This window comes from Ctenocephalides felis, unplaced genomic scaffold (genome assembly GCF_003426905.1).
Source record: "Ctenocephalides felis isolate EL2017-DRISC unplaced genomic scaffold, ASM342690v1 CF-g0.4_SCAFFOLD_01886, whole genome shotgun sequence".
Lineage (NCBI taxonomy): Eukaryota > Metazoa > Arthropoda > Insecta > Siphonaptera > Pulicidae > Ctenocephalides > Ctenocephalides felis.
Window position 1 is genome coordinate 130,398,335 of NW_020538040.1, and position 16,366 is coordinate 130,414,700.

The following is a 16,366-nucleotide window of genomic DNA, read 5'->3' on the forward strand; positions in this document are numbered from 1 at the left end:
CCTAGTGCAGTACTAATTATTTTTCGTTAAGAAGTTCAAAAATGAGTACAAATAAATATTAGAAATCGAATAAAACTTTGAAAGTTAGTATTATTCACGTTCTGTATGTGGTTATGAGTTGTTGAAAGTCAAAGACATTATATATAATAAACGATTCTGGAATCTAAATATTCTGTCTATTTTTATTATAAGGAAAAATAGTTGGTACAAAAATAAACAAAAATAGTAATTTGTGAAAATAATGCACATGTATTATTTCATGTAAAATTAGTCCAAATAAACGAAAGTATATTAACATGTTTCGTGCTCCGTGCTTCGTCGTGAGTTGTCAATAACCAAAGTCCATAAATAATAAATAATTCTGGGGTTAAATCTTCCGTTCTGCGGTACTATTATTAATAGATTTTTGAAGTAGTCGGTGGTTTTCTGATAATGCAGGGTTTTCCTAATTGTCGACCGCAAAGACTCGACAACAAATGATGCGTCAGGTGTGGGTAAAGGGACACACGGGCCGGCGCAATCATAAATTATATCTTCTGTCAAATCGGAGAGTGATCATTTATTGCACATCAGACGTGTTTACATTTAGGAATGGACTGCGATGACGTGCATAAAAAACGGATATACCTTTTATCGGAACTATTAATTATTTAAACAATTCAATTTGTGGTCGGGGGATTCGGAACTAAAATTATACAAAGAAACTTGTACGCACACCTGTTCCGTTACCAACTGAGTTACCGTTTTTGGCACTTTTTGCCCCTTATCTTCGGAACGGCTAGACCTGCCAAGAACTAATCAGCAAGTCTCCTTATCAATACGAATCGAATGTTTTTTAAATTATCCAAATCAGTTGATCCGTGTTCCCGAAATCGTCGACGAAAATCCGCACACACACACATGCATCCATTTTTTCTAAGGTATGCCAAAATGTTCAGAAACCTTTGAAACATAAATTTATATAAAAATTTTCATTTTCGATTTTTTTGCGATTACTATAACTTGCCCTACGGGAAGTTAACAAATCTAATACTTGCCATTCGACGTCCAAGTTGCTCCAAAATATTTTAGAGTATTACATTAGTACAAATAAAAACGTACCAACTTTTCACTTACAGGTATTTTTAATAAAAAGAGTTAAGATAACATAAGCTTGATTCGATTATTATAATAAACTTAGTTCAAGACAATGTATTTTCTAACTCTTTGACTATTATAATTGAAAATTATGTCCACACGGTAAAATGTTGATGCGGTTTTCTAGCATTCATTTATGCAAAAATATTTTACGATTACAATTTTCGTCTTTTTCAACCGATTCAATTAGAAAACAGATAGATTCAATGATAAATCTGCAAAAAGCACTAGCCGTCAATAAAAGTTATCGTTTCCCAATGATCATTCCCAACATTCATAATATATCAATACCGCAATTCAATTTAAATTGAATGGGTGTTGAACGAAATTCATATTGTCCGCGTGATTGACAATACTTTATAATCTGCAATAATATTAAACACAATTCGAATCAATTTATTAATTATGCAGTGAAAACAATTATATCTGTGCGATCGACGCCGCTATTATGAAATGGAAATAAAATCGTGCTAATTCTAAAAAAATACTCACGCAATGTTAATAAAAGCTTTTAATGCCAGTTTAAATTGGGTGCATATCGGGATACTGAATCGTAAATTGTATTTTGAAATTATTTCAGAGAAAGCCTGCATATTTTACTACGTCAACTGAACGTTTTATTGTCCATGGTGTTAATGCCAGACATTTACTGAGATACCGAAATCGGTTTCAAATTAGAACTTAAGACAAAAATATAAGATTATATGATGATTATATAACAATTTCTGATTGGTAAACGCAGGAAGACCTTATCATTTTGATACTATTATATTATTCCCATTTTCCCAGAGTCATCGCCTATTTTTGCTACCAGCTTTTTTTAAATAACGCAAAGTAATTATTTAGAAATTACAACTCACCTGGATCGCTGGAATCGAGTCCTTGTGAGGGTGGTTGTTGTGAAAGAGGTCCTGGTGTTCCTCCTGATCCTGGTGATCTGACATCATCGTTTACGGCACCGCCGTACGATAATGAGGATGAGGGCGGCCGCTGAAAAAGTAAAAATTATTAAATAATTTATTTTGTATTTGTGAAGATAATAAATGAATTTAGTTCCATACCCATTACATCAACAACATTACAGTAGAGAAACCATGCCACGGGGTTTATATAAATCTATTTTCACTATAAATTTCGTAACTAACTATTTAAGTTGACAATAATTTGACGTAAGTTTTCCAATAATTTTTATTAATTTCCAAGGTCAAACGCCTCAATCACATGTATCCTGAGTCATTACATAAAAACTTAACAAAGGGTCAAATAGTTTTTCGTATAATTGAATTGTGATTAAAAAAAATAGAAGTCACGCTATAACGCCGTGAGCCGAGCGGTTACATGTACATAATTACGCAATGTTTGTTGTCCACAAAGAATTAAACGCTCTATTACGCAATTACAGACAATTAAGGCATATATATAATAGTCTTAGGTTTATTATTATTGCTTTTAATATTAATTACACAGCGCAGTTGAAAAGAATTTCTTATCATAGAAAAAAACGGTCTCCAGTTATTGATTTCTGACGAAGCAGTTGCAAATAGTGTTTACTCCTCGACACGATTATATTGAATCGATATTTTGTCAACTACAGATAAAATTGAGTAGATATTTTCAAGTGTCGATAGCTCTCATCTCAACATAAGGGCTTTGAATTGAAGGATTCTGCAATGTCGACAACTCTACAAAAGATATATTTTGAAGATCATCTAGAATTCTTTCCGGTTTTGCAAGTGCACAACCTTTAAAAAGGTTATTTGTATCCGTTAATCATGCGAACAGTTGCACCTGTATGTTTTTCTATTCCCGTTGTCATCAGTTCGTGATTAGTCAGTCGTATTTATTGATTTTCACTCACTTTATTGGTACGATATCACTTTTGCATTATCTTTCATCGATTGCTGTATTTGCACGATTAGCAAATAATTGAAATTCCAGTTTCGATTTTTATAAACAGAAATAATAATGGGTAGTGCTGTCCTAGGACAGGTCCGTGTGCTGAGTTAAACTCTAACTCGATTGATAAACAGATAATACTTGAACTTTGCAACCACAAGATTACGATTTCAAATCTCGCGTTGCGTGCAAATTAATTACATTCGGAAATAGAGTGACCCTCCCAAGAGGTATTAAAAAGTTAAAATATAGCCACCATTCCAACAGCCACTAAATATAATCATCACAGTAGCATAAAATACCAAAATTCTGATTCAATAAGATGGTCTCCTGCATCCAAAATCGATTAATCGATATACCATTGACGTTTGCCATACATCTCTAAATCTGCATGTTATATCTACTACCGTCTCCGATATCACGTATTTAAAACACTCAACTTCTACGAAACGAATTACAAATCAATCTGTATATACAAACGGCGATGTGATCGATAAATACAAGCATCGCGAACAATAATAACATTAAACATGTTTACGACATGTTGTAATAACTCTTTCTCATTTCACCGTGGGTAAATATCGGATGACTGCATCGAGCCAGAACATTCCCGTGTGTCCATTACATTGGACAAATTTTGAACCATTAATAGAAAGATCAAGTAGATATTGTAATAGGAATTATCTACTTTGGATAAACCCATGGTAAAAATTTCTTCTTTTGACTCGTTTCCAGTGCATTCGTCAGCATATCCATAACGGGTTGGGCTTCTAAAAAGGCGCGAATCACTTCGCTTTATGCAGTAAGTTCGCGGGTCCCTTGAGAAAAAAAGCGGAATATGTGTATGTTTGCAATAACGGCATCGTGGTGTCTAATACATAATAAAAATTTCCAAGTTTGTAAGAGCATAGAGGATGTCGGGGGTAAATGTAACTTGTGGAGAAGTCAAAAGAACAAGGTAGTTGATATCCAACCTTCTTCAAAATTTACCTGATCCTTGAAATATTTATATTGGCAAATAGATTTCTATTGGGTGATAGACAATTTATAAATTTATTTACGAGTTTTTTGCGATGACTTGACAATTCATCTAATTTTTCGGAAGGAACCAAACAAACCTTATGGATGTTCATTCGAAACATGAAGAAATTTGGAATAATTTGGTATGATTTATAAGAGAGACGTTTCGTCGATTCTCCGATCTCCCTTAAATATACAACAGAAGCCGTTCGTCAGAGACACCCTTTGGGGCCTGCCGGCAACCCCGACGAATACACAAAGTGAAGTGTCATGTCAGCCGTCACTGCAAAATGCCGGAGTGCCGTGCCCTTGGGGATTTGGCCCGCAAAGCCGACACGACAAATACTGAAACAACCAGTAAATGCGAAACGGATAGTCGGAGGGCCCAGGGGATGAAATAATCGAGAATCCGGACGCAGAACGGGATTACAGGTGAACTAGATCGAAATTTAACAGATTTGAAATAAAAGGGTGAAGAACAACTTATAAAACAATACCTGGCATCTTAAAATCATAAAGGAATATTTGATTCAATTCACTAACTTAATTAAAATATAATAAAATAAATAATTATTTACAAACATCAAATATTTCATTAATATTTTCACCCTATTTATGCTAATATTATGAAAATTATCAATAAATGTTAACAATTAATGATAAATGTATTATTGAGGATTTTTAGCAAAGTGTAAAATTGGTAAGTGCTTCTAGATACCACGGCTATTTTGTAAATACATTCCAGATATGGCACTGCCAATTAGAACCTGATTAGAAGTGAATAAAATTGCCATCATACGAAAGCAACTACAAGAATACCAGAGGAACTGGAAGAATTCTAAAGCTACTAAAACAATACCAGGTATCAAGTATCTATAGTTTAAGGCAATACAATTTTCAATAAATTGATTAGCAACGTCACAAATTTACATTACTGAAGTCAAAATTGGATAAAGATACAAGAATACCAGAGGAACTGGAAGAATTCTAAAGCTACTAAAACAATACCAGGTATCAAGTATCTATAGTTTAAGGCAATACAATTTTCAATAAATTGATTAGCAACGTCACAAATTTACATTACTGAAGTCAAAATTGGATAAAGTGGATGGCAAAACCAAATGATGAAATCGATCAAATTTGGTTCAGCAGATTCAAAATTAATTTTATTTTATGGAATAAATCATCTGAGCATTAGCACTCAATGCAAGATATTTTAAGACATTAAGTAACCTTTTGGTAGAATAGCAAAGGAAATTTCGATCTCCTCTCTCTCTTGGTTAAATTACTTTGAAATTTAGATAGTAAGTCATACTATCGCAGGATGAGGAAAACTACTGATTGCCTGAGTTTTTTTAGCACTCAATGCAAGATATTTTAGAAAACATTGAGCAACCTTTTTGTAGAATAGAAAATGAAATTTCGATTTCTTCTTTCTCTTGGTTAAATTACTTTGGAATTCAGATAAAAAGTCATACTGTCGCAGGATGAGAAAAACTACTGATTGCCTAAGTTTTTTTAAAAAAAATAGCATATTGGTTTAAGATTATTTTAATTCTTATGCAAAATAAAGCGTGTATAACCAAGCATTAATTAACCATATAATTTTGGATCTGGGTTTTAACATTTACTGTGATTTTTACCTAAATTTCCTCATTTTTGGCTTTCAACAAATTTCCATTTGCTACGCAAAAATTTACCCAAACCCCCTAAGCGTTCCGTCTAATTCGTATAGAAGTAAACACATTTGCTACCAGGCGTTTCTATATATAGAATCACGTTGATTTACGTTAGCGATACACTAACGTTCCGCTCCATCACCTATTCCATATAAAAATTATTTTTACAAGAGAATTCGCACTTTAGTTATCGCAGGGGATAATGAAAGACATCGAAAAACACTTAATAACATCGAAATTATCACTATGCGAACTTCTGGTAAACTTTTAGTGATCCTAATTGGTTTAAGTAAAGTAAACATTTCTTTAACGTCAAGAAGATTTAATTTAAAATATACATAAGTGGATTTATGATTATTTCATTTTTTAATTAGAATTTATACAAACTACAAAAAAATTGAATGTTAAACTCGATAACGAAAGAATCTACTGAGTATGAACTATTACTAAAAATAATTTTTGCAAAGGAAAAATATACTGTAAAGATCTAATTTGTATTTCAAGTCATCTTCCTGTTAGACTGCTTAAAGCGAAAAATTAATGTACCGAGTAAGATTATGTTCTGAAATTTTAACAATTTTAATAATAAAGAATCTAATGCAATAAGTATATAATCTCCTTGCAAGGACAGTTTGTCTGGTTTGTATTATTTACTACTAATTTATATTTTAATAAATTCCAATGTGTGTGGCTACAATATCGGTTCTGTAGCACACATGTCGTAAGGAATCCCCAAAAAAAAAACAAAAAATAGTCCCAATATCTGGCAACACTGTAGACAAAAAGTCGACTTCTAAACGAGTCCATGGGTCCATGTAACGAACAGAACACTGAAAAGGAATATGTTGTCTATTTATTGTGGCACAGCATTAAGACCCTTATACCATTAAAAATTCTATATGAGAGTAGGGATGTAAAAAATTAGAGAAATGTCGATTTTAAATTGACACAGTTTATATTTTGCACTTTAAATCGCTTTGCTTTATTTGATAGATCCATGGCTTGTCAATCACTCATAAATATTCAGAATATAAACAAATAATTAGTATTCTGAAAAAAAAAACTATTATGGAATATTTTTATGGTTGTCTTTCATTTTTAGTTAATTTTCCACCTATATTGTGAATTTTCTATACAACCAGTAAGTTGATACATATTTGGAAAACATCATAGAACCTCAAACAAAAATAATATATTTTGAAGAGAAAAAATAGTATTCGCGTTTCATTTATATTAAGTACTGATGTATGTAATTTAAATGTTGTAATGTATGAACTGAGCTTCATATATTATTAGAAATGTCGAAAAGGTAATAAAATTTTGATTTTAATTTTAATAAAAATAATGAATCTAAAATGTCATGTTGAATAGAACAGCCTTACTTTAATATTTAAATTGACTTTTATAATTAAACCACTTCTCATAGGCCTATAAAATTTTAAACTGTTCGATTTGACTATCAAAACTATCACCATGCAAAGTTTCATCAAAATCGAAAGAGAGTATACTTGAGGTTCTCCTTGTTAGTAATGCATAATTATTTTTAATTTATTTTTAATATTTCTAGGCAATGTCTCTTGCATTGATGTGTCAGACAACGTTTTATGAAAATTTTTTAGTGTTTGATCAAATAATAATAAATTGATTTGATATGTGACTTATATGGTCAATAGTAAATTTATGTTTGGTTACGTATAATAAGTTGTATCAATTCCAAGATATTGTACTTTCATTACAGGTGTCGCGGCGCATTGAATTTCTTGTGCCTGGATGATTCGATATCTATATTTTCTAATCGATGTTCCAATGTCTATTTCCGATGTATTTCGAGTTTTCTCATCCCTATATGAAAGTGCAATGGGATGAACTGTGGCTCGCAAGCCAGAACGAGAAACACGCTGTCACAACGAACTGATGCATTTGATTTATGAGCTATGACCTTGTTTCGAACGATGCTTGTTATTACCATTGTCATTCTTATACAACATGAACATCAAACAAATATAAATAAATTATGGGACCATGGATGAATGTACGACATTCTAATTTCTTCTGATTAATTTCGAAAAACAATTTCGATGGACGCGCACTTCTGTGTCGCCAACGAACTCGCATTTTTCCTCGATACCATCATCAATCATAAGTGCATTAAAATAATCCGTGCGTATCACATTTTATACAAATTTTATTTGTAAGTGAACAACCGTATTTCTCCTAAAATTCAGTACAAAAATGGTAGAAATAGTTAATGTCTGCCTTTATTAACTTCTCGTAGGGTAAGTTATTGAAATCGTCCAAAAATCGAAATTGAAAATTTTTGAATTTCTTTACGTTTTGAATTTTTCTGAACATTTTGGCATACCTTAAAAAAATTGATGTATGTATGTATGTATGTATGTATGCGTGTGTGTGTGTGTGTGCGCGCGTGTATGTATGAATACAATTTTTCGTCTACGTTTTCGGGTGCCGATTTGAAAGATTTAAAATACATTCGATTCCTATAGATAGGGAGATGTGCTGATTAGTTTTTGGCAAAGACAGGTCTAGCCGTTTCGGAGATACGGTGCAAAGAAAGCAGAAAATAGAAATCGAGTTTCTAAGAGAACGGATCATACGATTTGAATGATACAAAAAAACATTCAATTCGTAATGATGGGGAGAATTGGTAATCAGTTTTTGGCAAAAGCAGGTCCAGGCATTTCGGATATACAGAGCTAAATGTGCAATAATGGCAGTTTTTGAGAGTACTGAGCAATCGATTTGAATGATTCAAAAAACTTTCTGCTTGTATTGACGAAACAATTGCTTTTGGGATTTTTTTTTAATTTTTAAATTAAAATTAAATTTCAAAATTAAATAATTTTAACTTTGCAATTCAGTTCATATAATTCTTATAAATATTTGATAATGTCCTTCATTTTAAATCCGATTGATTAAGTTTTGTTTATTTAATCTATTTGAAAACATTTAATATTCCTCGAATATTTCGTTACGGTACGGGAAGTTCCAGCAATTTGCCCTAAGGCACGAAGCCCATACACCATAATTTTTTTTATCAGCAATCAAAAGCTTACGTTCTATGAGCTGTTGTCCTTACGTTGTATTTTTATATGGTAGGTAATCCAACAGTTGACCCGTCTATATTTGATTATTTTCATTAATGGAATTTATCTATCGTGGCTGACTAATTATTCAATTTGATGCAGCAATGCCCGGAAAGCGCTATTGTCTCTTGGAAACATCTATATTTTCAAGTGAAAATTGATATCGCTACATGCATATCGAAAGTTGAATGACGAGTATGAAGTTTTATTCAGGAATGTCTAAAAATTATTTAATACCACGGTTCGACTACCCGATGACGAAGTATTTAATCGCAACGCCTTCTTGGAAACGAATCTAAATATTTCTCCGTCAGTAAGATTTTAGTGTGTTTTGCTTTTTTTATTTAACCATTATTGACACATTTTCTTCACACAGTATATGAAGCTCAGAAAAGTCATTAAGAAGCGAGTCGAGTTCCCAACGCAAATGTCAGTAACTGTCGCTCTTGACTGATGTTAATCCTCGTATTGTTAACATGGAATTGACTATGATTTTATACAGAGGACACAAATCAACTTTAATTGAATAATTGTTTTTATGCGCCGTTGTCAAATCTGAGAACGATGCGGAACGGCGATCAAATGGTAAAAATTACAAACCGTAATAAGCTTCAAGCAAAAAATTGCGCTGATGGTGAGATCGAACTACCCTGACTAAATTTTATATCTGTCAAAGAATCAAATAAAAACATTATGCAATTGTATTGATTATATATGTATATGTATATTTATTGATATTAATATCCATAATAACTCGAAAGCGAAATCTTGATAATACCCAAAGCGGAGAGATGATAATTGTGTAAGTATATATCGCACGAGGACTTACGATATAATTATTTTTAGACCTCTAAAATAATTAAACTTAATGTTACACAAGCGAATCGTACGAAAAAAGTCCATAACAAATTACAAAGTATAAAAGCGAGAACACCAAAAGGTTTTTATATTTTGAAACGACGGGCGTGTTTCGTTTAAAAAGTTTACGACTCATAAGGACATCAAAACAAGACGAAAATCATATTATTTCACTGAGGCATGTTGTACAGAATCAAAATGCTTATGTATTATTAGCGGTGGATGCTGAATTTGGATCCTTCATATGGATGTAGCTTTATTTTCGTTGAAACATTTAATTAATATATTAATGACATATTGAGCAAAGGCTACATCGTTAAACATTTGATTGTAGAGATTGTAGAGATTTATGTAGAGATTTATGTTAAAGATATTTATAGTCTTGACAACCAAATTATGACCATTTATTTATGCAAGGGATGGAAGCAAAATTAAATATTAAATATTGATGTTTGATTAATTAACAAAATAACGGTACAGGATACAAAATTTTATTCACTGTAATAATTGTAGATAAAAGGCACTATCAATGGATAGATATCATTCATACACCATTGTAATGTACTTAACTTTTAGCCTAATGTACTTTGTATGCTAAAATAAATAAAAAAAACAAAAATATGGCATCGTGTCTTAAGGCAAATTGCTGAAACTTCCCGTATCAAAAATTAAATTTTATAAAAAAAAATCGACATTTTTTTAAACTTTGAAAAAAATTTATTTTTGAGAATTTTAAAACTTTTCAAAAAAAATTACTTTCGAAAAAAATGATTCTTTTTATATTCTGAAATATTTTTTCAAAGCAATCGCTTCAGCTGCGTAGAGACGAAATATCTAAGCGCGTAAGCGCCGCGTCGCAGTCTTACAGTAAACAATGTTACGGAACCTATTCAAACGTAAACAAAATTCACTTATTATTAAAATATTTGATAATTTGATGTGCATATATCTAATGATCACTTTTGACTGCTAACAGGGCATTTCTTTACTTTTATTACTCCGAATTTACATCTCCGAAACCGCTAAACTTGCCTTTCCAGAAATTTTAATCAGTTTTTCATTTTGTCAATACAAGTAAAATATTTTTTGAATTATCGAAGTCGGACGCTCCGTTCTCTTAAAATCTGAATTTTTGGCACTTTTTAGCCCGTATGTTTGAAACGGTTAGACATTGTCCAAAAACTAATCAGCACGTCTCCTTATCAATAGAAATCGAATAATTTTGGAATCATTCAAATCGTTTGAACCGTGTTCCTGAAATTGTCGATGAAAATTTGTATCCGAACCCACACACACACACATGCATTTTTTCTAATTGTAAGGTATGCCAAAATGTTTAAAAACCTCTAAAATGTAAAAATATATAAAAATTTTCATTTTCGATTTTTTGCGATTACTATAACTTGCCCTACTGAAAGTTAAAAAGCAATAATTGGTTATTAATAGTACTTAAATTAATAAGAATTAAAAATCGAGTAATTATTTAAAATGACTCTTAATTGTACTGTATTAATATTAATAGATATAATTAATATCATAGTAATTATAAATATGACCGCAATAAGTAACAACTATGAGTAAGACATAATGCAAAATTTATAAAAAAAAAATTGTTTTTACGGTTTATTAACGCAAATGCGCAATAATGTTTAATGAGTGATAATTATGAGTAAATAAGAATGCTTAATAAATATAACTAAATCCATGATGAGTAAACGTTAACGCGCCATGTTGTTGAATAAATTTGAAATGTCCATGTGTATACAATGTAGCATATAGTACATATGATATAGTGTAAAAATCTATTAGATTCGGAGTAACGGTCAAACCCGTCAAAAAGATGATTATTTTTCATTCCGAATCTGAAATGCGTGTGCGTGCGTGCATTTGGTTAATGGATTTGTATCGCCCTTGCTACAAATAGTTGATCACACCTCGCTAATGTTTTATTTGCGTTTTGTCAAACCGTGTGATGCCCCATACTTGACCTGCTCACTATCCATATTTCACTTCACATCATGTCAATTAGTGATAGGACTAAAATAATAATACGAATATAAAATAGAGCGACGAACTGTATATAATTATGTGAATGACAATATGCGAAATATTGAACGGACGGCTGTTGGGTAAAGGTGTCAGGCAACATTTTTAATGCCAGGAGGACCCAGCGAGAAACTCATTCGATTCCAGCCCGTAATCCGAAAAATTAAAGTTGAACACGTCGATATGCACTCATTTATCTAGAACTTTTTTTACAAGTTTGATATTTCATGTTACCATAATTTTGTAAACTACCTATTTCTCTGATTAATTTATATTGTTTATTACATTTTTTATGAAAAATTTTATAATTCTTTAAAATGCCTTTGATAATTTGACTTGTAATTAAAATCTTTATATTAGTAACTATGAATCTTATTTAACATTACTGATATTATAGCAGTTTGTAATGATGATGAAAATTGTAATTGATAACATTGCTAGATAGTCAATGTATGTAACGACATGCACATAACACCTTTTTATCATTAATATATATTATTTCAAACATGAATAAAGTAAATGAATATCTCTGAAAACTAAAAGTAAAATAAAATTTGTACTATTTTATTAAATTTTACTGCTGCGAACGCATATGTTGCGTGAGACCGTTGTCAATAGCCAGACGCCTCTTATTGCACTTCTGTGTAGTGAAATATTCTACTGTAATTATTTCCAACAATAATAGCCCTCTTTATCCTACTTTGGTACATTTTTTTTTCAATTTGCAGCTAACATCTCTAGAAATGGTTTAATTAACTTCCCGTAGGGCAAGTTATAGTAATCGCAAAAAAATCGAAAATGAAAATTTTTATATATCTTTACGTTTCAAAGGTTTCTGAACATTTTGGCATACCTTAGAAAAAATGGATGTATGTGTGTGTGTGTGTGTGTGTGTGTGTGTGTATGTATGTATGTATGTATGTATGTATGTATGTATGTATGTATGTGCGTGTGTGTATGTATGTGCGGATACAAATTTTCGTCGACGATTTCGGGAACACGGATCAACCGATTTGAATAATTCAAAAAACATTCGATTCGTATTGATAAGGAGACGTGCTGATTAGTTTTTGGCGAAGGCAGGTCTAGCCGTTCCGAAGATACGGGGCAAAAAGTGCCGAAAACGGTAACTCAGTTTTTAAGAGAACGGAGCGTCCGATTTGAATAATTCAAAAAACATTTCACTTGTATTGACAAGGTGAAGAATCGATAAAATTTTCATGAAGGTAGGTCTAGCGGTTTCGGAGATATGGAGGAAAAAGTAAAAAAATGAGCCATTTGGCGGTCAAAAATGATCATTAGACATATGCACATCAAATTATCAGATATTTTATAGAGATTTTAACAATAAGTATACATTTTGTTAACATTTCTATGGGTTCCGTACAAATGCTTATGCGTTAGACAGCGACGCGGCGCTTACGCGCTTTATATTTTGTCCCTATGCAGTTAAAGCAGTACGATTGCTTTCAAAAAAATTTCAGATCTTCTACAATATGTCAAAATACAGAAAAAAAAATTTTTTTCAAAAAAAAAAATGTTTTTTTAAAAAAAAATTTTTTTTTTCAAAGAAAAGTTATTTTTTGTCCAATTTATAGTTTCTCAAAAATCTTATTCTTTCAAAGTAATTTTTTTTCAAAAATGTTAATTGTTTTTAAAAAAATAATAATTTTTGGTACGGGAAGTTCCAGCAATTTGCCTTAAGGCACGATGCCTTAATTGCCTTAAGACAGAATTCCACTTACAGCTAGTTTAAAATTAAACGAAAAAAGATTTAGCACAGGAGAAAGTATAAACATCACAAATTAACAGTGAATATGTTAATAAAAAAGTGACAATATCTGTCACTTGTCACTCAAATAATTGTAACAAATTCAGTTTTATGCTATAGGGTAGAGCGGAGCTTGACGGTCCGCTGGAAAAAAGTCCATCACTGATATCTCAAAAATAAGTAAAGTTAAGAATTTTTTAACAACAATATTTGAAAGTAAATGGAAAAAAATGTGACTTGCTATCGGGAGATGAACGACAATGTTTGAAAATCCATAACAAAAGTTTTTTTTCGTTGTTAGTTTTTAGGAAGAGCACTGTTGTTTATTTTACGAAACCTTATCATAATTTTTAAGTATACGTTATGCAGTTGTTTTACAAAATATATCGTTAATTTTAAGTTAGATTCAAGAGCTTTTTCATATAACCTCCATAAAAGATCACACGTGGGTGGGGTAAAAAGGACCAACTGAACCTTTACCCTGGCAAAGATGTAGACAATAAATAAATAGTAAATAAAAAAGAAAAATAAGTTGAGAAGTAATTTTACAAGAAATAAGTTAAAAAAATAGTTATTCCAACTATGTTGACGAGTATTTCTGACAGAATACCAGATCAAGGTTATATACAGAGTTATCTCTGTAAAATCGTACCTCCGAAATTTATATTTTGCATTGGTTGAATAATGTAGCTTTCATTTCGTAAAATTCAAAATAAGACATTGAATCTGTTTGCCACCCATTTTACTCCACCAATAGGGTAAAAAGGACCAGGTGACAAATTTCTGAAAACCAGCAAAAAACACATTTATGATGAATTAGCTAGGAGTTTTACTGAACATAGTCAGATAGTTGTTTGTTTGATTTGTATTATTTGTTGTGATATATTTGGTTTGGTTTTCACAATATCATTGTTTAAAGTAAAATTTGAATTTCATGCTGTACCCTAAGTAAAAAAAGATTTGATTTCACATGAAATTTTTGAGAAAATGATCAGCGCGTGTTAAGACATCAGTGAAAAAGGAAATATTATTGCAAGAGAGAATATAGAGAAATTTTTCATGTTTTTATTATTCACGTGTATACCATATATATGTATATAAAATTTTAATGACGGATATAATGACATGAGAACACGGAGCGCAGTGTTAATTTAACAATGTGCAATTGAGTTCGTTCCAATTCCATTATTGAAAGATCGCACAGCACGGCTGTTGGTACCTAATATAGTGGAACCAACGAAGTAGAAATTCTACTACCAAATGCATCAAGTCCAGCCAGCACTTTGACATAATGATTTAATAGAATAAAAGCAACGAGAGCGTCAAATTTTGACGGACGGCCGCTCGACAACGCTCGAATTACGTAACAAAGCTGGACTCTGTCGGTCGTTCCCGAAGTGTGTGATATTATTTTCGAGATTATCGAGCACGCCTATTTTATATGCATTGATATTTTTCATTCCTGTCAGATAAATTTGTTATAAAATAATCTTCGTATTAAAACTGGTTTTTTCATGCTTGCCGTAATCTTGTAATTATGTTAATTTCCATAATATGTTTCTTCAAATGCACACTATCTTCTTTATGAAGTTCATTTTATATTGTGGGATTTCGGTTTTTTCTTTTTTTAATCAACGCGTGTACGTATGAGTGATTGCACTCACGGATTTTTATAAGTAAACAACAAGGATAAGGCGAAATAAATTAATAACTGAAATGTAGAACACACAAGATATAATAAAACAACTAATGGTGATCCATTCACACACAAGTTGATGATATCAGCCAATTTGTTCGCACACTATTGTAAGTAGAAAGTGAATATTTTTACATTTTTTAAAGAGATCTAATTATTTATAAATGTAGAATTGAAATTGATTAAATTGTCAAAGTTAGTGGTATATTGATTTGAAGATTGTCGATTAACCCTCTTCTATGGATCGAATTTTGGTTTAACATAAAAAAAATAGAGAAACTAGCGGAGGATCGCATCGTGCTTTGAGGCGAATTGCTGGAACTTACAAAAAAATATTTTTTTAAAAAAGCTTTTGAATTTTCTGAATTTCCCGTACCGAAAATTATTTTTTTTTGAAAAAGCTTTAGAATTTTCTGAAAACTAAAAAAAAAAATTTTTGAGAACTTTTAAAGAAAAGTTTTTGAAAAATTTTATGTTTTATTATGTTTGTTTTTTTTAAATTTTGTTATTTTTTTTAAAAGCAATCGTGCTGTATATCTCTATTAGAGAAGAAATATCGGAGCGCATTAGCGCCGCGTCGCAGTCCTACGTCGCAATTTAACCCATAAAAGTGTAAAAACAATTTATACTTATTATTACAATCTCTATAAAATATCTGATAATTTGATGTGCATATTTCTAATGATCATTTTGACCGCCCAAATGGCATTTTTTAAATTCTTTTTTGTTGATTGAAACTAAGCGGGCTCATAATATATTAATCTGAATAATTCAAACTTAACGTTAAATCTAAAACATTAAACAACATAAGGAAAAAAACAGTCGTTAGATCAAAAAATGCATCAAAACTAATTGAAGTAAGCAAAAAATTATTCGAATAAAAATTAAAAGAAAATACTACAATAAGTATTAAATAAATGAAATCAAGAAATTAAAAACCATTAAAATACACAAATGCGAAGTTTAGATATTTTTTTAGAATTAAAAGTAATAATAAGTTATTCAGTGACAGTATCAAACTTATATATAATATATGTGGAATATATAATATTACTTATCAATGTATAAGTATATTAATTATTTATATAATCGTTTGCATGTGTGTTTTTATTGCACAACAGATAATAATTAATGGTACATTGATATTAAACATTTATGT

General features: G+C 30.9%; 1 protein-coding gene across 1 annotated transcript in view; it reads right to left on the reverse strand.

Moving 5' to 3' along the window:
* The window catches only part of LOC113375900 (homeobox protein homothorax-like), a 575,379-nt gene that overhangs the window by 434,472 nt on the left and 124,541 nt on the right, over nucleotides 1-16,366 (reverse strand). Inside the window, exon 7 of the mRNA XM_026615844.1 lies at nucleotides 1,998-2,127. Within this exon, the coding sequence (XP_026471629.1) occupies nucleotides 1,998-2,127 (130 nt within the window). The remainder of the gene's footprint in view (nucleotides 1-1,997; nucleotides 2,128-16,366) is intronic.